This window comes from Ricinus communis, chromosome 6, assembly GCF_019578655.1.
Source record: "Ricinus communis isolate WT05 ecotype wild-type chromosome 6, ASM1957865v1, whole genome shotgun sequence".
NCBI lineage: Eukaryota > Viridiplantae > Streptophyta > Magnoliopsida > Malpighiales > Euphorbiaceae > Ricinus > Ricinus communis.
Window position 1 is genome coordinate 1,978,864 of NC_063261.1, and position 25,243 is coordinate 2,004,106.

Genomic DNA, 25,243 nt, shown 5'->3' on the forward strand with positions numbered 1-25,243 from the left:
TATATATATATATAATTTATCGCCTAAGGAATCTACTTAATTAATTTCTTTGGAAATCAAACTAATTAGATATAGAAAAATAATCCCTTATTTTTATCTAGCATTAAAATCCTATTTTAAATCATCCCAATTAAATTAATTAAAATAAAGTAAGATTAAATTAAATAAAAACTCATCATTAGTTATTACTAATATTATTATTATTATTAAAAAAAATAATTTTGGGTATTACAATTACTATCTGAAGAGTGAGTTTGTCGTTGTATGTTTGGCCTTCTTTTATTTCTGAATGCATTATGTTTGTTATCACATCTATTTTTTGACTTTTGTTTTCTACTTCTTCATCCTCTTCTGCCACTTTCTTGCTCATTAAAATCGCATATTCAAGAACATCTAAAATGCTCTTTGTTTGTTATGCATTTGTTGATTTTCATTAGTTAGTATGTTTCTGTTTTAAAATATAAAGATTGAATGTTTTCTTTTTCTTGATTCAAAACTATTATGCATAAAGGATATTTTCTACAATCTGGTCATGTCTTTTTGAGCTCTTTTATAACAATAGTATTTTATTGTCTTCTATTTTTAGAGATGGATATGCACTCTTGACTTGATATTTGATTTCCGGTCTGGTTGATGTTTGGTTGATCTGACAATTTTTATATTAAACTACTATAGTCATTTTCTTTTATGAGTATCATTCCCATTACATGAAAATTGATGTAATTCATATTTTAATTTCATTCACCATTGTATTGTACGAATACTAGTAAACTCTCCACATCTATTTTTCAAAGAATCATTATATTTAATAAATATTTTTCTAAATTAGATGTTTTAAATATTTGATAAACAAATCATTAACTTAATATCCATACCTAATAGAAAAATAACAAATCAAAAATTTTCATTCTTTTTAATTTATTTTTTATAAACATTATACAATGTTGTATATATTGTTTTTTCTCTATATATTCAACAAATTAAATATGCACATTTATTCTTTTCGAAGTGTTCTAATTTAAAATAATTACCTTTAAGCTCTTGTTCTTAATGAACCTTCATATCTATTTGTTATTTGATTTTTCAAATTTATATTGCAGCAGTTTTTGTCAAAGAAACGAGAAAAGCAATTTGTCTTCTTTTCAGATATAGGTTTTAGAAAAAGTTGATGGATTCTGACCTCTTTCACGCTGAGTTTGTTGTTGCCAGATGAAGATGGAGATTTTGAAGGTTGAATGAAGACTGTTGCAGGATTTTTTTTCTTATTCTTTCGAAGTTTATGTAGTAAAGGAAGGAAGAAGAAGATTTTGGTGTTAGATGTCAAAGATGAAAGTTTTGCTGGTTGAAGAAAGAGTGTTGCGGCTTCCCTTTTTTTTTTTTTTGGTCTTTTGGAAGTTTATGAAGTAAAAGAAAGAAGAACATGTTGGATTCATTTTTTTTGGAAGGTGGAGTAGCTGAAATTTATTGTTTTAGGTATAATGATTTAAGCATATTTTTGTATTTTTTTTCTTGAAAAGTATACTTTTGTAAGTTCTTTTTTTGTAAGGTAAAAATATAATAGATGCTGAAAAAAAAGAAATATTTATGTAAAGAACTCTAAATAAAAAGTTTTAAGTGTGGTGATTCTATACTGCCATTTTTAGTTGTTTAATAACCTACTAATATTGATTTTCGCTTAAAATAACAATTGAGGTTATGAGTATGCATATAATTAGTTACCAGATTTATTCGTTACCCATATTTATATGTGTAAAAAAACTTTTAACATCTCAAAAAAAAAAAAAGTAATCCCCTAAATATCAAAGATTAAATTGAAGAAGTAAATTCGTAACACTTACAAGTACTAAACATCAATATAAATTTTCAATTTAAAAATAATTTTTATAAATTTTATATCAAACATAACATAAATCCTAATTGAATACTGATAAAATGCTTATTTCAAAAAATATATAAATTAGTAGTAAAAACTAAAGATTCCAAAGAAACTGAATAACCGAAAGATTTACAAACACTATTGGAAAGAAAATATGGAGATGCACAACTTAAATTTGAAATAAAAAGACATTCTTCAATTTTGTAAAGTTATTTATAACAATAACAGTCTCAGTTAAGCAATGAAGAATTTGTTTATTGAATAGAGAACTTTAGAAAGAAACAGAATTTTAAACTAGTACATAAATTATTCTAAGACTTACAGCTGGAAAAAGAAAAAAGCTTAAATGAACAATGAGCAGTTTATTCATCAAGAGTTCATAACTCTAAATGAACTGAGAGGCAAAAGAAAAAATAATAATAACAAAAATAAATTACAATACAAGACAAGCATCCTCCCACTGCAAATTTGCCAGGAAAAGTTGCAGGAATTGCTTCACTGTAACTTCACTTTCTGGAGAACAATCATCAGAATGCTATACCAAGGCCATCAGAGATGTCCGCCTAGGGACAGCAAGATAACAAAATGCAAGAGAAAGGGCAAGGGCAAGGGACGCCACTTTTATTTATTTAGGCAGCCCAGTTTGAGGGTTGAGAAGAGCCTGACTTTCATCAGTGAGCAAAACAGGACCTCTGCCGGGTCTTGTGCAGATGAAATAACTGACGTCCCCTTTGAATCTTGGGGCATCCTTAATTTCTGGAGGTGCTGGCAATGATTCCACATCCTTCATCTCTTCAATTCCAGCATCTTTCAGAATTGATTTATCACCAAGAACATAACTGGAGAAAGGGAAAGAAAAATTTCATTATCAGGAAACTCATCCACCAACATCGCAGGTTTGCACCTAAATCCCCCACTATTGTATCTACACTGAGAAACATTGCATTGTTCCCTCAATATCCAAAGAAAAACAATACCTGTTTAAATCAGTATCAGAATTTGGTGGGAAATAATAAAGCAGCTTCTGCAACAACTGGACAGCAGTCTTTCTATTTTGTGCAATTAGAACTGCATTAGGCCCAGCATCAAAGGTATAAGCCACCTGTTAATTTTCTCACAATTAGCCATTGCAATATCTCACATGCAAGATGTAATGTTCAATCAGTATGACTCTAGACCATCTATGTATTAATTTTTATAATAAGAGTGGCTGAAAGACTAAAAAGTGCTATCACATAATATCATAACTCATGGCTGAATGGCGGGACTGGATCCAACCAAGAGATATGACATTCAATGTTTCTACAACCAGTAATATAACATGGTTCTTTGGAAGTAATGGCAATTAGCAGTTTAGAACAACAATTGCCACAGTAGAGAAGCAGCTTCATCTCTGGGCATTCTGAAAGCATTTTGCATTTTCCAAAAGCCCAAATCAACAGAAACTAACGAGTTAACAACAGCAAGGGAAGGACCCCCCAACGAGTAAGCATATATCAGCAAATCTTGAAAAGCATGCTTTGCATGAAATTGAGGTGCCAACTATGATTAGGTCGCTCAAATGTGAAGCAATATGACACCACGATTTTAGGGCCAATACTTGATCTGATCTGATGAGAGAACCCCGTACAGGAACTACAAACAATACAGAATGAGGCGCTGACATGTTTCACAGAAAATCATGATAATTGGACAATGGAATTGAAGCACAAGTAGCTTATAGTCCTAACCCTTCTTTCTTAGAAAAAGAGAAAAAGAAACTGAATTATATATTGACTTCCATGGTGTAAGCTTGTAACTCATGCTACTTTAGTACTTCTAAACATCAAGTGTCATATACAAAAGTGCATGGGACAGAACTTTTATATCTACAGTTCATTCCCCAGGTACCTCTGAGACAGCTTATTCTGCTAACTAAAACTTCACTATTTCCCTGTCAAGCTTCCAAAAATTAACATGGTCAAACACCAAAATTAATCAGGAAAAAATGCAATCTCTTAATCTTACTATAATCATGCATGGCTCAAGTTAATAATATAGATTTTCACTTAAAGAGTTTTAACTAATGACTGTCTTGCAGAATATGCTATATTTCATCCTCTAAAATCTTTTGATACCAGGCATATAATTTGATCTCCTAAATTGTAATATATCCTTCCCCAATAAGAAGGCAAGCATCAAACATACCTGAGGTGTTTCTTCAGAACGATTCCATTTCTCAACACAGCTGATTATCCTGTAACAGAGTCACTATCAAAGTATAAAACATTGGAGTTCGATACCTCAATGAGTCATTAATCCAAAATAACTTGAATGTCCATTTAAAGTAAAACTAGAAATGCAACTTACCTGTGGGATGTATCATTCATGTAGAAAATTGGGGGACACGTGTCTAAGCAGACAGCATGGAACTGATTACTATCAGCACAGGTTATTTGGGCAAAAGATGCAAAATCGCGCTTATTTATGGCCTCTTCCATTTGTATGATGCGTTTTGGTACAACCTCCTATTAAAATCAAGGAAGAAGGTAGTATCAATACCACACTCACAGGATGGTCAATGAATGACATAATCAGAAAACCAAACAGTGCATGAATTTCATTATGTAAAGAAGAAAGCAAAATCTGAACAAAAATAATTCTAAGGATTAAAACATTTGCAAATTACAGAACATATTTATCATCTAAAGTAGATGAAGTATAGAACTCCAACTCCATTCAGAAAGCTCAAGTATTAAAGAATTGAAATGCACTTTTTAGAAACAGAACCTTATTAAAATTGAGTTGCCAAAATATAATTAAGGGAATAGAAAAGCACCTTAGCTCTATGTTGCAAAAGCAAGCTAGTTTCAACGCTTTCACGCATTCCTGAGGTGCTACTAGTTTCTTTCTGCCGTGAACTTACCTGGGAACAACACAACCAGAACAGAAAAAAGAGAAATTAGAGCATATGCCATGATTACTGTGTACCAGAATGCATCGCAGGTTTACAATATTGTATCCTAAATTTAAAATGAACTAAATAGAATTGTACGTTTTATTTGCATCAAATGTGGATACATCAGAGAATGAATCAACAAACTGTATAGCACATTTCTTCTTAAATATATAAATTATTGCAGTTATACAAAATATTACTAAACAGTATGGTAATCACAATCTGTGTGAACACTCTGAAATGCTAGATAAGATTCAGATGATGAGTCCTCCAGGATAACAAATTAAGCCTCTAATATATCAACAAGATTCTTACAGGACCACAAAATTAGGAGACATGCTGCAGATATGATTTGACAATCAGTGCAAGATTTTTTTTTGTGCATAAACCAACTAAAGATTGACATTTTAAATTCACTCTACATCTCTGACTTTCTCAATGAGCAAATTCTTGGGAGGGCAATGGTCCCTCATCCTTCAACATAGTTCCACCCTTATGCATGTCTCCACATGAAACTTACTATCTACAGTTCAGTTTCACCAAAATGAAGAGCAAATAGCATGAAAGAAAAATGAAATTAAAAATATGTGGCAGAAGCTAAAAATAACTATACAGAGGACATGAGAATGTTGTCAAAAAAATAAACTGAAACAAAAATTTTAAAAATTTGATTCATAGGAAAACAACATATGATGAAACCAATTCACGTAGAAGTCCTGTTGTAAAAGCCTAAAAAAATTCAAAATTTATTATTAAACTTTCACAAGTGACCATAAAATAGAAGAAATTGTAAGAAATAGAAGTGACTTCAAAAAACAAAATGATTGAATCGAAACCACTGGGAAGAAAACTGCTTAATATCCCAGGCCAAAAGCAACCAGGAAACTAACTCAAATAGCAAACTGCTTAATGAGTAACAGAATACATACCACAGCAATGATAATAACAAGATCATCCCAGTGCTTCTCATCGACAAGTTGAACAGCCAGGCTGTCACTTCCGTCATCAACCTGATGTATTTAAATATAAAGATCAGTGTTACTCTCAATATCGCAAAGTTCTTTCTAGATAGAAGTAGAACAGAAAAATTTAAAATCAATCTTACTTTTCCCATGATCCACTTCACAAATCCACCAAACAAACTGCGACATGCACTGCCTGAACCTTGCCTAAGAAACAAAGTTTACAAATTATCAAATGCCTAATCCACTTTATATGACCATCCCTGACAATTAGATATAACCAATATACTTGACTATACCTAACAAATCTATTTTAAATGAATAGTTCTGAATATTTAAATTTAACATACATGAATCAACTGTGGAATAATTCAAGTCAACAGTAAATAAAAGAAATTTCTATGATGATTTGTGGATATTCATCGTGTCAAAAAATTTGCAATATCAACTAAAACAGAATGATTAGATACAAGAAAAATGATGCGCAACAAAGTATAAAAGAATTATAAAAAAAAAATACTACGCATCGCTCAAACCAAGCAAGAAGTTGAAAATGAAAAAGAAAAGAAGAAAACCTAAAACTCGTTGCTTGCAATAATAAAATAAAAAAATTAAATTTAAATTGGGGATAGAAGATATAACTACATCAATGAACATGTAAAATACAGGAAAAATCTATTATACATGAATGTGGTGTATGGCTCCCACCAGCCAAGAAAGTGAGAAATAATTAATGTCAGTCACAGAGTCCCATTGGGCCAGTCACTGGGCGCTTCTGTGTTAGTCAATGGATCCAACTTTCAGTTTTCAAAATACTATTTTCACTGCCTCTAGGCTGTTGTACGGGTGAGATCCATAAACCAGATGTAGGATAAAATTTGCCATAAAAAGATATCATAAAAAAGCCACATGCAAGCAGTAAGATTCCAGCAAGAAACTAGGAAAGTGAACAAAAGCGAAACAACCATGGAAATAAGCATTAAGCAAAAATGAAAATGTGTGGCAGGTGCCAAACAGAAGAAAATATATACCTTGCAATAGCAGAGAGCTCACTATTGTCTTCTCTAGCATTCATCAATTTTGCAAGGGCAAAAACTGCAATGAAACATTACATTAAGATGCATGCAAGATGGATTCTGTTTTCCAATGAATACACAACTCAAGATAGAGTTTTGCACATGTAAAGCTCAAAAACAATATAAACGCTGCCCAAAGTAGAATAATGCAAGGCCAGATACGCACTGCATTTATTCTAGTTGACAGATCTTTTTGCCAAAGGAGAAACTGTAGATATACGTGAGAAAAGAAAATAGAAGGAACTATAATATGCCCAGTATTATAATAATGCAAATTGAACCATAAAGTAATTCTGCATCAGCAAATTGGAAATGATGTAGATCATTTCATCATTATTAAGGTTATATGTATATTAACAAAAGGCATCTTGATGCTTACGCACTTAAAAGTCAATGCTACTTAAGAGCCATTGTTCCAAGTTATATTTAAAACTAATGTGGATAAATATATAGAGTTGCTGCACTCGTACAAGCATAGATAGGTTAAGAAGCTCTATAACAAGTAATTATGCAGCAGAAGTAAACTAGTATAAGGCATAAGTGAATTGATAAACATTATGAGAATATACATGAATAGCAGAAAAATGAAATAAAAAAAAAGTTCCAAGAGGTTGCCTGTGCATGACTTTATTTTTGAAAAATTAAGTAAACCTCATGAAGTTAACCCATTGTACAATTCCCAAGTTACTTGCACAAACAAAAATGTAGATGAATATATTGAGATGCTACATTCCTACCTGCATAGATTAGTTAGTAAGCTCTATGCGTATTTTCAAACAATACAATATATTCAGTTTACACACTAATCTATTTCCTTAGTGGATCTGAAATCAGGAACAAAGCCCACTTTAGGGACCAGAACTGATCTATTTTCAGATACAGTATAATCCAAATCACAAAGATTTCTCAGAAAAATGAAGACCAACTCTATCATACTTAAACCACCAGATCATAAATTTCAAAATCTGCAGGCCTGCCAACCATGTGTAAAAGAAAAAGAAAACAACACATGCAATGAAGATAGAGAAAATCATCTTTACCTAGACAAGCAAAACCGGCTGCTGAAGACGCCAGTCCAGCAGCAGTAGGAAAATTGTTAAATGAAGCTATATGCACATGCAATTTCTCCCAATCCTTTTTTGCAATCTTGATACCTTTTTCTTTATCCTCAACATCACAGGCCCGAGCACGGATTTCCCTTAAACAATTTTGATACCTACCTCCAGAAAGGGATATCTCCTACACTAACCAGAAAAAACCGAAAGAACCAAGAATCAACACAAAGGAAAAAAAGAAATTTAGTGAGATGATAATATTATCTTTTAGTTGCAAAGAATATTGCAAGAATGGAACAGAACAGTAAGGCAAGCTGACTCAGTAATTTTGGCGCTTCATAAAATCTAAGTAAACAAATTAATTCCCCACATATTCCTTATCTGGGAGAAGCAACAAGAGAGAATCCAGATATTCAGCGTACTCTTATACATCCATTTTGAATTATAAGAACGTCCAGTGGAAAATTTTAGTTACATTCAGACTCTAAGTCTCAAACATGGACCATATCCAATCTTTAAAGTTTTCCTAATTTTTATCGATCAATCGCAAGTAAATATTTGCCGTTCATTGTAAACTATATCAAATAATTAACACAGCAGGTAGCCTTTCTCCTTCCCACCCTACTATGTTAAATCCCATAACATTAAGGCCACATCAAAAACAGACTATCCAATCAGGTTAGATGGCACCAAAATCCTTAGAACTAATTCATGATATAAATCTGGATCAAATTATACTTTTTTAATACACTGGGTTGAACTGAGGTGCTTATATCACCAAAAATTAAATAAAGAAAACTTTTAGTAATGTGTTAAACGATTCTAACTTTATTTCCCCAAAGCAAACGCATATGTTAAATCCCATAACATAAGGCCACATCAAAGAACAGACTTTCCAATCAGGTTATCTGGCACCGAAATCCTTAAAACTAATTCATGATATAAATCTGGATCAAATTATTCTTTTTTCAATACACTGGGTTGAACTGAGGTGCTTATATCACCAAAAATTAAATAAAGAAGACTTTTAGTAATGTCTTAAACGATTCTAACTTTATTTCCCCAAAGCAAACGCATGACGTCCTCAAAAGAACAAATCAAACCCAGCATGCATGAAGCATTTTTTTTCTTGCAACACGTTTGGTTTAACAGCGTAGAACGCCAATTAAATCAAGAAGAATAAAAAGAATCCAAATAAAGATGGTACCTTTCCATTGAGCCACATCCGATCCTGGTCAAAAGCAGGACTAACAGCAACAGTGGTGGTAGTACAGAGATGGGCAGGATCTAAAGTAACACTTATGCTATCATTAACAGGCAAAATCAAGGTCTCATCTCTCTTCCCCCAGTACTTTATAACCGCTATGTTGGTCGGCGTCTGCGCAGTCACCATTCTCACCCATCTCTCCGCCATTGCGAAAACAAAGTGCTGCTTTTCCTTAATACCCTTTTCAAAGCTAAAAGAAAACAATCAGAGATCAAAGAAAAAGAGATCTAATGCAGATGGAACGGGGGAAGATTGGAATATTGATTATATAATAAGAGGAAGAGGGAAAACAAAATGGCGTAGGTGTCGTTCATGAGTTGAACTTATGGGGATGTGGGTCCCACATTAGGCAATGCCCTTCTTTTTTTTTTTTTGGTAATTCTAAGTGGTAACAGGATGTCACAATCTGGGGATACGCTGAAAAAAAGAGGAAAAAAAAAATCTTTGTATTGAATTGAATAAATGTGTTATGGAAGAACACTACACATAAAAGAAAAAGTTGTGACGTTGAACTGGTAGAGAGGGTACCCTATTCGATAACCCACAAAAAAAAAAGAGGTGGGTCCCGCTAGGCTACCAGGTTGGTGATTGGTATCTGCTATCGAGTATGAGTATCTATCCACCTAACACTCTGTTTGGAACCCATGGAGAAGACTTTGTTTGTTTGGAAAGGAAAAGAAAAAGGTGAGAGAGAGACTTACCTTTCTTTTTAGCAAAATTTGTCTTTTAAACTCTTATTTTTGTTAAACCCTTTAGTTTTAATATTGTTTGAACGAGTGAATATATTTTTATTTTAGCTTTGCTTAATAATTTAATGGTACTTAATCTAAATAAAAATAAAAACATACAAAATTTTATAAAGTTAAGTAAGATATTAAAAATTTAATAGACTAAAATTAAAAAATTTAATAATGGGATATGCTTTTTTTTAAAAAGACAACTTTTTCATGAATGTTATTACATTTAAAATGGAAAACTTAGAATTGAATGTTTTAATTTCAAATGATTTTTATTGGCCTAATGGTTTAATAAAATCCAAAAACTTTGTGAACATGTGACTTTCAACCGCCTGGAATGGTTAAAAAGTATTCATCTAGAGTAGACCTGTTCAAGGGCCGGGCCTGGGCGGGCTCGGGCCGGGCCTGACTTGATTTTGGACAAGCCAAGCCCTCCCAGGCCTGAGAATTTTTTAATATCTCTGAGCCTAAGTCTGAGCCCGAAATTTTTTAAAAAGCCCGGCCCGACCAATTATTAAACCTGTAAATAGAGGTCGGGCATGGGCGGGCTCGGGTCGGGCCTTGCTCGGCCCGACCGACAATTCAACACGAATATTCAAATTTAAACCTAATTTCAACACAAATATTCAAAATTTAAACCCAATTTATTATTAATAACAATAGGTAGCTAAGTGGTATATAGTACTTAATTATAAGTTGAAGATCACAGGTTCGAGTGCTAGGTATGACATTTCTTTTTTTCTAACTAAACCAAACATCGGGTCGGGCCGGGCTTGGGTTTTTATATAAATCCTAAGCCCGGCCCGTACGGGCTTTTTGTGGGTTCGGGCAGGGCCGGGCTTGTACACAAAAATTATTGTCCAAGCCGGGCCGGAAGAGTGCGGGCCTGGGCGAGCCAGGCGTGTACCCAGGCCCATGAACAGGTCTAATCCAGAGGTTCTTGCATCAAGAACAGAAGAATCAAATGTAGAAAATAAACTCGAGAAGTGACAGAAGTGGCAAACTGGCAGCCGAATGCAGAGGTAGCCGTAAGGCTCTAAGTGGAATTGCGGGCCTCACAAGCAGAACTGCAGGGTCAGTACACGGCTGGTCTACAGAGCTGCACAACCCATGGGGCTAGGGGTGAAAACAAGGCGAGCCGAATCGAGTTTTTTAATATATAAATTTGGCTCAAAAAAATTTATCTAAGCTTGATAATTTTTTTTAATTTTTAGAGCTCGAGCTCGGATTATTATAATTTTAATATGTTCGAGTTCGGTTCGAGCTCGACTCATAATTAGCTCAATAGTATATATAAACAAGCTAAATTCGAGTTCGGCATTTATATAAACGAGCTCAGCTCGGCTCAGCTCAATTTCAAACTCGATTTTACCAAATATATAGTTGTAAGTTTTACAATTATAAATAAATTATATACAAAAATAAAATATACATATAAATTTAAACTAGAATAATTAAATTAAGTTTTTAATAAATAAAAAAGAGTTTAACAAATTCCATAGAATTCTATCTCAAACTCGTTCCAAATCTATTTATAATTCGGTCAAGACTAGGGGTACAAACGAGTCGAGCCTAACTTCATAAGTTTCACATTAAGCATATTATAAAAATATTTACTCATTTTAATTTATAACAGTTTTTACTCCAGTATTTTTTTTTTATCAATTGGACTATAAATACCTTTTATATTAAATTTTAAAGTTCTTACACTATTTACAAGCTTCACATTAAGCATATTGCAAAAATATTTACTTATACTTTATTACTTTATAGATGTGCAGATTATAATTTTTAAATATTTTTAAGCATTTATATGATATATGTTTTTTATTCCATGCCAAAAGTACATACTTTTATAGTAACATTTTTAAGCATTTACATAATACATTTTTGTTTATTCAACACTAAAACTATATAATTTATGTTTATTTAAATTAACTATATTATACACAAAGTAATATTATTTTCATACATAGTTTTTATTTTATTATTCTACTTAAATTAATTTATGATAAAAAAATAAATTGGTAAGACATTAGTAATAATAATTAAATGTATATAATTAAATGTCAACTTAAGCCAAATGAGCACTTAGCTATTTTTCTATGGAATGAGTAACTGATACCTCATAGCTAAGATCAAAATCATTTAACTGCCTCCCATCTTTGTCAATAATTTTTCAAGTTTCTCTTTCTCGTTTCATCTCATAAAATCAAATCACATTGCGAGCTTGGGTAGCAAAGAACAAATGCCACTCAATTGATGAATAAGGAAAAAGGAGAAGACCCACTAGAATATTGTAAGTAGAGGCTCCTCAATCTGTTTTGTGTGGTAGTCGAAGAAATTGAAGTTGTATTCATGTACCATATGAAAATTTGTATGTTTATCTCTTACTCCATCCCTTTAGAATATATTTGATTATTAAAATACTCTAAATGTGCATATTGATTTAGGGTTTCTTATTAGTTATTGTTTTCTGTGCTTGACATAAAAATTTATTTAATTTTTATGTTATCTATTAGCTTTATGGTTATATTTATTTGAGAATTTAGAATGATTGTTAAATTATAGATAGTTATGTATTTAATGATTTGTGAAAGCTTAGCAGTTAGTATTTTAAAGTAATCCTTTTTATTGATTGCATATTGTTGATGTGCACTAATACTAAAGTAATTTAGTAAAGTAATTAAGCTATAGTAAAGTAATTCAAATCTTTTAATTTGCAGTGCCTAATTCAAAATACTTCATTTTGTATTTGTATGATTATAAGGTTGATAGTATGGGTCAATCTAAGCTATAGAATGTGTGATGTGTTAATTTTGCAGCTCAGATAAGATGTCTAGGTTAGAAATTGATTCAATAGCAAGAAAGCTAGCAATGGAACCTGAACATATAAATAATTAGTGGAAGCATCCTAAGAAGAGTAAGCATGATAGCTTGAGAAGCCTTGAAACTGACAATGATGATTTTAAAAATGTCAATGTTTATAAATGATTCTAGGATTATGCCTTTTTCTTACTAGGGATAAATTTGAAGAACTAAAAAAAGTTATGGAGCAGAATGCAAGTAAAGAGGTTGTACATAAAGTCTGTCAAATAGAAGGAGAGGAACCATATAATGAATAAAATTTTGATGATGATAGTGATGTGAATTTAAAGGATAGTGACTTTGTGGACCCTGATTATAACCTAAGGGATGAAGATGTTAATGATGATGACATATTTGAGAAGTTTGTTAATAAAGAGCTTGAGAGTGATAAACCATCTAGATCTTGTAGTGTTAGGCAACTAGTGAGGAGTCATGTGAAGATTCAGATGTGAAGTGTATGCTTCATCAGATGAGCCGCTTTCATGCTCTTCAATCGATTATAGTGATGCAAATTCAATAAAGTATAGGTGGCCTATTTTTAATAAGAAACTGACATGGCTAATCCTCAATTCTAGATTGGGATGCTTTTCAGTTCCTTTAAGCAGTTTAAAGATGCAGTTAGAAATAGAAATCAGATTATATTTGGACTAAATACAAAGTAGAAATGAAAGACTAAATGCAAGAAGAAGTCTCAATTCTTTATATAGGCATACTTTTTGAATAAAGACAAGAAAATTGTTCAGATTAAATCAGGGTGTTTAAGCCATAATTATTTAAGAAAGGCATACAATAGGCATGTAAATACCAAGTGGATCATTGAACATTATATGGAGAGGTTCAGAGTTGAGCCCACTTAGGTAATTGAGTGTATTATACAAGTTATGAAATAAGATTGTAGAGTAGATGTATCAAGACTGAAAGTTTGGAGAGCTAGGAACAGTGCTTTAATATATATCAATGGTGAAGAAACAAAATAACTATCTAGACTTCTTTTAATACAAGCTAGAGCTATTAAGAAGTAATCCAGGAAGCACTATTGTATTTGATACGAACGAAGGGGTTCTTAACAATATATATGTGTGCCTTGCTACATTGAGAGAATGAGTAAAGTATTGTAGGCCATTGCTATCTTTAAATGTTGCTGGCTAAAATTAGTATTTGGAGGACAACTTTTGATAGTTCTTATTATAGATGCTAATAACTTCAAATCTTACTACAGACCTACAGATTATAAATAGTTCATTGGTATTCAAAGCAAGGGCATAATTATATGAATAACATTACATCTCATCATTGATTTAGGTTTCATTTTAGAACTGATGATAAGTGAACATGTTGTTAAACTATTTATGTGAATATTTTAATATTTTTATATTGGATGCTAGACCTAAGGTTGTAATAGTAATGAATGAGATTATAAGAACAAAGTTGATTAAAAGGATTCATAAGAAAAGCCATGAATAGAGTTTCCTCTAATTACTGTCCTAGGATTCTAACCAAACTAGAAAAGTTAAAAGACTATTGTTGGATGTATATAACAGAATGGTCTAGGGTTGATAGGTTTTAAGTAGTTGGGCTAGGGTGACAATTTGTAGTTGATAAAAAATTAGAGAATATGTACATATAGGAGTTAGGATTTGACTAGCATACCCTGCTACCATGTTATGCCTGCACTTTAGTATAATAATAAATATCTAGAATTGTATTTACATGATTATTACAAGGTTAAACTCACTCAAGGTGCTATAGCCACTTGACAAATCCAACTACAAGTAAGCAATTTTGGCCTAGGGCAATTGCCCTACTAGTTCTACTCCTTCGAGCTATAAAACCTAAGAAAAGTAGGCCACCATTGAAAAAAAGATTGGAGAAAGAAGAGATGGAGACCCTAATTAAGAATGGGAAGGTGACTATGACTTGCATAATACGCGATCTTAAAGGACACAACAAGAGATTTCATGGAGTTGGCAAAATTCCAAATCAGCCTAAAAAAAACTGCCTACAAGTATCACATTAATTTTGCTATTATTTTGGTTGAAAGATTACTTAAAGATTAATGTGAAAATATTTTAATAGGTTAAAAGGAAAAGAAAAAATAGCATAAGAAAAAGGGAATCAATAGTGAATCTATCAAACATAATGTAAGCTTGATTCAAAGAACTTCTATTATCTAATCAGTTCTATATTTATAACTTCTAACAATATCTTAACTTATACTTACAGGTGGAAAGGAATGTTGCCAGCAATTTTGAACCACATCTAGATGGTTATGGAGCTCCTATAAGGACAATTTCTACCTTTGATAATTTGTCACCTCTAATACAATTATCACATCTGATATAAAAATCCCTCAATTTGGTTGTTTACTTGGAAATATACCACTAATAACTTAGATTGTTTTGTATAGTTATTAAATGTTATACTACCACCATCGCAAATAAGAATAATTGTAGTTGAGCTTGGATACCAGCTCATTTAGCTGATTTCTAGGGTTATTGCTTCACATTGGAAATCAAATCTAGAGTATGTCACTATAACAACTATAAGTAAGAAGACCAAAAGAAAAAATGATTTGTTGAGTAAGTTGCCACCAAATTTGAGAATTGGAAGCCTACATTTACAACCACAAAAATTTATGCTTGTAAACAAACTAGCAACTGCAAAAAAGATTTTCAAACTTTTAAGGATTTTAAATAAAGAGGCTAGAATTGTTACAACAAAAAAGCAAGGAGTAAAAATATAGAAGGAGTTTTCACAGCTACGAAGCAACAAGAAAAAGGAAAACAAAAGATTGATGGAAGTGTTACATTAAAGAAGAGAGCTTGGCTGCCTTTAGGAGCTGTAGAAAATAAAGAAATTAGGATAAAAAAGAAGGCCTAGATAAAGAAGACCTAGAAAATAGTAGTTTTTTTATTCTTGAACTCTTAATTAATTATTATTTATTTTGGTTGTCGTGTGTTCTTATTATCTGTGTGGGCCTTATAAGTGGTCCTTTGACAGATTTTTTAAAATTGCCTTTTGACAACCTTAAGTGTAGGGTTCGTGTGCTCTTTTTTTGTCATATTAGGAACAAAATATTGCACATGAATCCCACACCTCATTTGTTATTTATCAAACACTTTGATTATTAATATCAATCAGCAAGCCTATTATTAAATTTTCACTCAATTTGTCTGCTTGTTAGTATAGTTTTAAATATACTTGTTTAGCAATATCTTACAAGTACAACATCTTATTTAGTAAAATCTTATTTAGCAATATCTTATAGGAACAAGAAAATTGGTTGAGAATCCCAACCATATTTCATATCATTCATAATCAAATTAGAAATACAAGCTACTTCTTGTAGTGGTCATTTATCTTACTTAGCTATCAACAGTGGACCACAATTACATATCTAACCAAAATACATCCCAACACTAAGCTGAGAAAAATATAACTACAATATAGCTAACCAAAACATATCTTTCAAATAAGAACCTCAATCATAACATAAAAAATAAGCTTATATAGGCCCCTAGACGCTTCAGGCTTCCTTTTGTATTTTGTTATTTTCTTAAGCTCAGAATTAAGCAAATTAACTCCTTTCTTTTATTCATTTTGCAGCTCGCTTGTAATGTCAGTTTCAAACCTTTCCATAGTAGAATTGAAATGCCTTAACTCTCATAGCAGAACTAGTGTCCTCTTGTTAACCATTTCATCATGCTACTTAGAAAAATCATAGCTTAGGCCCTATACATGAGAAAATCATAAAGCACTCTTACAAGCACAAGCACGACCATATATACTATGATTATACCTTATACTTACTGTAAATGAGCATTCCCAAACCTATGACTAGGGTTCCTTTAAGTTTGAGAGACAAATAATTTTGTAGGCTTTCCACATGCACAATTAGAATCCTCATCTCTAGAAGTATATTTCTCTAGGTTAAGCACAAATTCAATTGTTTCTTATTTTATTTTCTTCGACAAGGTAAAATGCAAGGAAGCTTAAGAATTGGTGATGGGAGATAGGGGAACTAGAGAGTGAAACAAGCAAAAGACTGCTTAAGAGATAGAAGGAGAGTATTATAAATAAGATGACCTAGGGTTAGAAATTATAGGTTATTTTAGATTTCATGGTTATTTACTAATTATATGTCCTATAATGATAACTGATATTAAATAATCCAATCAGCATGTGATGTATCAATATAGTAAAAGGCTTACTTGGATAACTGGCTGCAAAATTAACAAATTTTGGCCAAATTCCTCTTTGGTATCATTGAATAAGATAAAAATTATAATAAGAGTGGTACCAAAAAGAAACAAATTGAAGGTTTGCTACCAATTGGAAGCAAGTAGTAAAGAATTGGTCCCAATTGTATTTGCTATGTCACATAATTTTACCATATGAGGTTGTCATGGAACATAATATTGATCAACCTCTACAATCAACTATAGTTACTAATTATTTATTTGGTTAAATTTGTCAAAATTAAAAAAAAAATAAAAAAATATGTCAAAATGTGCAAAGATTTAGATTTTTGAGCCATTAAAATTATTTTTTGGTAGAAATTTTATTAGGTTTGCTTTTTGTCATAAATTATTTTATAGTCTAAATTAAAGAGTGAGGACACGGTTTAGTTCATATCTAAATTCTCTTTATAAATTGGATTTATTTAAATGGGCTACTAAATGAGTAAAGAGATTAGATAGTATGCCACCACATAATTTTAAAGAGAGACTTGTTTTATGTGTCTTTATTTCTTTAGAATGTTATGTTTATTCTTTATTATCTTTTTACTAATTTTTTTTAATATTGTTTACATGGTTTGGCAATATTCTTATTTTTATGTTATTTAATCACATCTGCTAGAACTCATTTTATGTAAAAAATTATTTATTATAATAATTACAAATAAAGATATTTAATAAATCAATATATCGGGCGAATTCAATGAAAAGTTCTGATAGGTTCTTAGTAGCAGTCGGTGACCTTTTCTTCTTTTACTTCACATAGCTTTTCGTCTCCTTGATATAATATAAAATTCTTCTGAATACATTTAACTATTATGTGTGTTTTTTTATCATACAATAAGAATGCGTATGTGGTAATATATTTTAAAAATTCAATGGACAATTTGATTTGAAAAGATTTAAAAATTATATCTTATAAAATAAATTAATTTATATTTTTTTCTTTATTAGCACTAAATTTATTTATTTTATTTTATTATATTTTTATTAGAATTCTTTTAATTAATATATTTTATTTCATTAAATTTTTATTTTTTATTTAATTTCTCACAATTATTTAATTCTACTATTAAGAATTAATAATTATTTAACATAAACATTTAAGGATAAATGTTGCATGCTAAAAAATAAAAAAATATGAAATAGTCCAATAGTTTAATTTCAATGATCTCTTATAAACTTTTAATCTTATAATATAATACTTTTAATAGTATTACTCTAGAAAATAAAAAAAATCTATTATTTCAAAAAATGGTGAAAAAGAATATAAAAGGAGTTAGATTTTAGCTTTCATGGTTGTTGACCTAAGGCGCAATTAATCTCTATTTTGATTTTAACAACTAAATCAATTATCATTAACATTATGACTAAGTGTCTATATAATAGAGCCCCAAAGGAACCAAGCATAGACTAAACATCCTTGAGCCTTGAAAGAAGTCTTATAAAAAGACCTCAAAAGCGCGAGAGCACTTCTAGAGCTCGGGGACGCTTTTCATATGGCCAAAAGTTTTCAAAACATTGAAAAGTCCACTTGACATCATGCCAATTGCCTCTTGACACCTAGCAATCAAAATGTCAAAGCTTCAAGAAGCACGACGACGCTTCATATTAGAACTTGTCACTCAAATGAGTAGAGGATAACGCGACGCAAAGTGCGAGGTGTGCGAACAAGGCAAGCACGAGGGCGCTACAATGGTGAGGGGGCGGTTTTCACAATTAATGTGATGTCAGTAACCATTGAGATATCAGCCTACCTATCAGTGCCACGTAGCTGGAGCCATTAGAGTCTCAACGTCTCTTTTCAAAAAGCGCGAGGGCACTTTTCATGACGTTAGGCAATTTTTGCCAAGTCATCAATCTTGCAATTAAAGAGTTTTTTGCCACATTATAACGTCTCCAAGAGGTTGGTATGTGTATAAATAGTTCTCTTAGAGACTCTACAACGAAGTGAGTGAATTAGATATACCAAAACTCTTGCAAATGTATTTTTAACTTTCTACACTCAATCTATTTCTTTGTAAAGTATATTAAGTAGAAACTCGTTATTCAACTAAAATTCTAAAGGGTTGTTGTGTGAACCTAGGTATTAAAAACACAAGAAATTGGTTATTGAGTAATCATTAATACTCAAGGGTAAAGGGACTTAGTGAGAGATTGATTCACTAAGGGAAGAGGTTTAGTGTGAGCCTTGAAAACACCAAGTTGTTAGGTGAACTTGTAAAATCCAAAGTTTGTAATCTTAACTGATTATAGTGCAATACTCATGTGTGATCTTGAGGAGTGTATGTAGGGAGGATTGTTCCCGAGCCACTATAAACCCTTGTGTATCTTCTTTAACCCTTACTCTCTTTATATTATCTTTAATCTCTTGTATTTTTACCTAAATCACTAACTTCTGTAATTTGAGGTTACCAATTCAATCCCTTTTTCTTGGTTCTAAGGGACAACAAGTGATATCAAAACAAGTTCACTTTTATCAAGCTTAATTATGAGTGTAAAGATCATAGCAACCAATGAATGAGCCCACCACCTCAAGTCATTCTTTGATGGATTTGACTATGCGTTTTGAAAACTCCATATGGAAATCTATTTGGATTCCTATAGCATTGAAGTGTGGGACTATATGGTGAAGGAATGGAAATCTCCCACTAAAATAAAGAATGGTAAAAAAAGAATCCTTCCTATAGAAGAATAGGTGGATGCCTACAAGAAGCACAACCACAAGAGCAAGCAAGGAATGACTATATTTGTGAGTTGCCTCTCTAGAGAAGAATGTGGGAGAGTACAACATTGCACTATGGCTCATCAAATCTGGACTACCTTGGAGAACTATCATGAAGGCACGAAGCAAGTAAAATTAAGAAAAATCCAAATGTACATAATCGAATATGAGATGTTCAAGATGAAGCCTAATGAGTCCATCATTGATATGAAAAATAGACTTTTCACCATCATCAACAACATCAGAAAGCCTAGGAAGCACTATTAGCTAGTAGACATCAACGAAAAAAAATCCTTAGGAGCCTTCCTTTAGATAAATATGGTGCTAGCGTAGCTAGCGTTGAAGAAGGAAATGAAGACCTAGGAAAGATTCCTATGGATGTTTTTATAAGTAAGCTTCTAACTCATGAGATGTCTCTTATGAGGGATGAAGTTGATAGAGATAGTGGGAAGAAGAAAGCCCTAGCACTCAAGGCTAGCACAAGAGCTCAAGATGCAATTGATATCTCAAGGGAAAGCTCTAAGTAAGAGTGATGATGTGGCTCTTATCACCAAGCATGTAAAGGAGATATTTGAAGCTAAAAAGGAGAAGAAGCAACAAGCTCTTTACTAGCAAGAAATCCTTATCCAAAATAAGAATAAGGACAAGAATGAGGAAGTCACTTGCTACGAATATGGGAAAACAATGGCATATCAAATCGGATTGTCCCAAGTACTTGAAGATGAAGAAGGGAGACAAAGAGAAGAAAAAGGGTTTGAAGGCTACTTGGAGTAATGCATCTTCATCCTACAACAATGAAAGTGAAAGAGAAGATTAGGCTAATCCTTGCTTCATTGCAAAAATGGAAGACTCTCAAGAGGTATGTTCTACTTCTTATTCATACAATTCTTCTTTTTCTTGTTCATCTTCTCATTCTTTTGGTGATGACTTGTTAGATGATGAGGATGAGCTCTTACAAAAAATGCTTTCAAAATTAAAATTTTATAAAAATAAATATTCTAATTTGGAGGAAGACCTTAAAATTTCAAAACAGGAAATTGCCTCCTTAAAAACTTCTAATGATGACTTGAGGAAATCATTGGATGATGTTTCAAAAGAAAAACTTTTTAAAGAGAGCAATTCTTTAAAAAATAAAGTTGAAGAGCTTAGGAACTCAATTTTAATATTTTACAAAGGGAAAGAGTCTTTCAACACACTAGTTATGTCTCAAAGACCTCGCCTTGTGAGACACCGACTTGGATTCTAAGGAGTTTCATTATCGTCATCACATAAAAAGATATTTGTTAAAGCCACTCAACCACAAGTATTTGAGAGAAACTCTAATAGAGTTCCAAAAAGCAATACACATACTAGACCTCCCATTCAAAAGAAAGAAAAATGCACACATGTTCTAAAGGCTAAGCCAAGAGGAACAAAGCATATATTCATATATAAGAACACAAATGTCAATAATTCATGCATGTGTGAAGGTAATCATATGAGGTCCAAGCCTCAAGAAAAAGTGGCTAAAAGGACCAATCAAAATCCCATTAAAAATTCTAAGGTCACTTGCACTATTGCATGAGAATTGCATATATCAATGTGAAATGCAAAATAAGGAAAATGCACATTTTCATGAATGATTTTCCAATACTAACCCCAAAGGACCCAATCTTATTTGGGTACCTAAAATCAAGTGAATTAACTTCCTTTTGTAGGCGTATTTTAAATCTACAAGCACAAATCTTTAACATGTTGATAGTAGATATTCAAGGCACATGACAGATGATAAGAGCCTCTTTGTGAATGTCAAGAACTATAAAGGAGGCAAAGTAACATTTGGAAATCTAATTGATGCCAAGGGGAAGGTAATTGGCATCGGCTCCATTGGTAAGGATGGTAAATCTTTCATTGATGTTTTCCTAGTTGATGGTTTGAAACATAATTTATTGAGTGTAAGTCAATTGTGTGATAAAGGGAACAAAGTCATTTTTTACTCCAATGGATGTCTTGTCAATTCCCTAGTAGATGAGATGGCAAAGTGATATTCAAAGGAGAAAGAAGTGGCAATACCTACACAATTGACCTACACAAAGTTGCTAATCAATCTTTCAAGTGTCTTGTGTCTATGAGTGATGAATTTTGGCTATGGCATAGAAGACTTGGACATGCAAGCATGGAGCTTCTACACAAGTTAGCCAAAAGAAGAGCTAGTTAATGGACTTTCCAAAGTGAAGTTCATCAAAAATAAGCCTTGTGAACTATGTCAAATGGGGAAATAACATTTATTATCTCTTAAATCCAAAACTATTGTAAGTACTTCTAGACCATTTCAACTATTACAAATGGATTTGTTTGGACCTATTAGAGCAGCTAGTTTGAGTATAGTTTGGATGGATAGTCATATGTATTTGTTATTGTTAATGATTACTCTAGATTTACTTGAATTAATTTTCTTGCTCATAAGAATGAAGCATTCAATATTTTCATATCTTTTATAAAACGTGTTCAAAATAAAAAAGGTATTTCATTTCATCTATAATGATCTTTTTGAAAATCTTTGTAAAGAATTTGAAATTTCTCGCAATTTTTTATCTCTTAGAACTCCTCAACAAAATGGAGTTGTGACAAGGAAAAATAGAACACTAGTGGAAATGGCTAGGACAATGCTCAATGAGTATAAACTTCCTTCTTACTTTTGAGCCGAAGCTGTTAACACTAGTTGTTATGTTGCAAATAGAGTTTTCAAAAGACCTTTACTAAACAAAGCTGCTTATGAGCTTTGGAAAGGAAGAAAAGTTAAGGTCTCATATTTTAGAGTTTTTAGTTGCAACTGCTACATTTTGAATACTAAGGACAACCTTGGAAAATTTGATGCTAAAACCGACATAGAAATCTTCCTAGGCTATTCCATCTCAAGCAACGCTTATAGAGTCTTTAACAAAACTTTAGTGGTTGAAAAGTCTATGAATGTAATTTTTAATGAATCAAACAAGCTTGATTGGGAAAGGTGTTTGTATGGTGCATTTGAGGAACTCAAAGTGAATATTGATCACCCCTCAAAAGGAGTAGACAAATCTATAGAGGAAATTTAAGAAGATCAATATAATCAAGATTCAACTCAAGATCCCCAAGAGATGGAAACCTCCCAAAATCTTCCTAAGGCTTGGAACTTCAAAAAGGATCATCCTCCTACTCAAGTCATTTGAGACTTATCAAAAGGTGTAAGTACTCGTTCTAAACTAGTAGCTTTATATAGTCTAGCCTTTGTTTCTCAAATTGAGCCAAGGACCATTAATGAGGCTCTAAATGATGAGAGTTGGGTGATTACTATCCAAGATAAACTCAACCAATTTGAGAGAAACAAAGTATGGGAACTTGTTAGTAGACCCAAGGATAACCAAATTATAGGTTGCAAATAGATGTTTAGAAAAAAGCTAGATGAACAAGGCTGTGTAAACTAGAAACAAAGCTAGATTACTTGCAAAAGGTAACAACCAAGAGGAAGGCATTGCCTATGATGAGACTTTTGATCCTGTTGCTAGATTAGAAGCTATTATGATGCTTTTAGCATATGCATATCAGAAGAACTTTAAATTGTTCCAAATGGATGTGAAAAGTACTTTTTTAAATGGTTCCATTGAGAAGGAAGTCTATATTGAGCAACCTCCCGACTTTGAGAATTATAAGTTTTCCAATCATATTTTCAAACTTTCTAAAGCCTTGTATGGGTTGAAACAAGCTCCTAGAGCTTGGAATGAAAGGCTTAGTTCTTTTTTAATTGAAAATGGATTTCAAAAGGGCAAAATTGACAGTAGACTTTTTATAAAGAAACATAAGTATGATACTCTAATTGTTCAATTTATATTGATGAAATTGTGTTTGGAGCTACTAATGAGTTACTTTGTGAGGATTTTGCTAAGTGTATGACTAAGAAATTTGAAATGAGCATGATGGGAGAGCTTAAATTCTTCCTTAGTCTTCAAATCAAGCAAAGCAAGGATGAGATATTCATCAACCAATCCAAGTACACAAGAGAATTCCTAAAGAAATTTAAGATGGATGATTACAAAGTAGCCAAGAACCTAATGAGTATTACAACTAAATTGGACAAGGATGAGAAGGGTAAGAGCGTAAATGAAAAGCTCTATAGATGTATGATTAGCTCACTTTTATATTTAACCACCTCTAGACTCGACATTATGTATAGTGTTTGTCTTTGTGCTAGATTTCAATCTTGTCTAAAAGCGTCTCATTTAAATTCCGTAAAAAGACTTTTTGAAATATTTATATGGAACCTTAAACTTAGGACTTTGGTATCCGAAGGAAACATTCTTTGATATAATAGGTTATTCAGATGTTGATTATGACGGTAGTTTATTAGATAGGAAGAGCACCTCCGAAATTTGACATCTTCTAGGTAAATGCTTAGTATATTAGGTTTAGTAAAAAACAAGTCTTAGTTGCTCTCTTTACCGCGGAAGCCGAGTATGTGGCGGTAGGTTATTGTTGTGCTCAATATCTTTGGATGAGGTAACAATTAAAAGATTATAGGAGAGAGGTTGATCACACTATTTTACAACACTAGTGCTATAAACCTTTCTAAGAATCCTATTCAACATTCTAGGAGTAAACACATAGATATTATACCCCATTTTTTGAGAGATCATGTTCAAAATGGTAGTGTAGTACTAGAGTAAGTTGATATAAACAAACAACTAGTCGATATTTTCACTAAGCCCCTAAATGAGGAGAGAATGAATTTCATAAAAAGAGAACTAGGAATGATGGAAGCATCTTAACTTAAATTCTTTCCCATATGTGCTAATTGTGCATGTCTTTTTATTTGTGATGCTTGTACTTATGTATTTTTTATTCTTGTGTAATTTTTGAATATTAAAATTGTCTTTGTACTAGATTACTTGTATCTTTGTGCATTTTAATACTCATACATTAAATGATGTGATCAATGTGAATAGTGCATGTTCATTCATTCAATTTTTTATTTTTTACTTGAAATTGCAAAAAGCCCGCTCGCGCTTCATAGGTCCATATGCAATCTTGGAAGTTACCTTAAAAGCGAGCTCGCGATTCCACAGTGCGGTAGTGATTTCTTAAAATTATAACTGTTATAACTATATTCTTAATAGCGCGACCGCGCTTTTCAAGCGAGCCCATGCTTCTCCTTGATTTCAGTAAAAAACTAGCCATTATAGGCTTTTAGAAAATGGATTTTAATGTAAAACTAGCAGTTTTTTGACCATTTTCACACCCCGCCCTTAAGGCTATAAAAGCCACATTTTATACACTTGCATCACTTTTTACACACTTATTCACTTAAGCTTTCAAAAATCCTCCCTTTCTTCTTTAAACTTTTCCAAATCTCTCTTCTACTTCTTTAAGACAAGTATGGGTTCAAGAAAGACTATTGGAAGAGGCTCTTCTTCCTCAGAAACAATCATAGAAAGAATGAAGGGTGTGAATGATGAAGCAAGGATCAAGTACATGACTATAGAGAGGAA

General features: G+C 32.1%; 1 protein-coding gene across 1 annotated transcript; it reads right to left on the reverse strand.

Moving 5' to 3' along the window:
• Positions 1-2,110: 2,110 nt before the first annotated feature.
• On the reverse strand, positions 2,111-9,737 carry LOC8262804 (diphosphomevalonate decarboxylase MVD2, peroxisomal). The gene is made up of 10 exons (XM_002521126.4): positions 9,115-9,737; positions 7,893-8,091; positions 6,808-6,871; positions 5,920-5,983; positions 5,744-5,824; positions 4,695-4,781; positions 4,226-4,383; positions 4,064-4,112; positions 2,854-2,978; positions 2,111-2,715 (listed from the first exon to the last, which is right to left on the reverse strand). Exons 1-10 carry the CDS (start codon positions 9,319-9,321, stop codon positions 2,502-2,504), a joined length of 1,248 nt encoding a protein of 415 aa, XP_002521172.1. The 5' UTR covers positions 9,322-9,737; the 3' UTR covers positions 2,111-2,501.
• Positions 9,738-25,243: the final 15,506 nt, after the last annotated feature.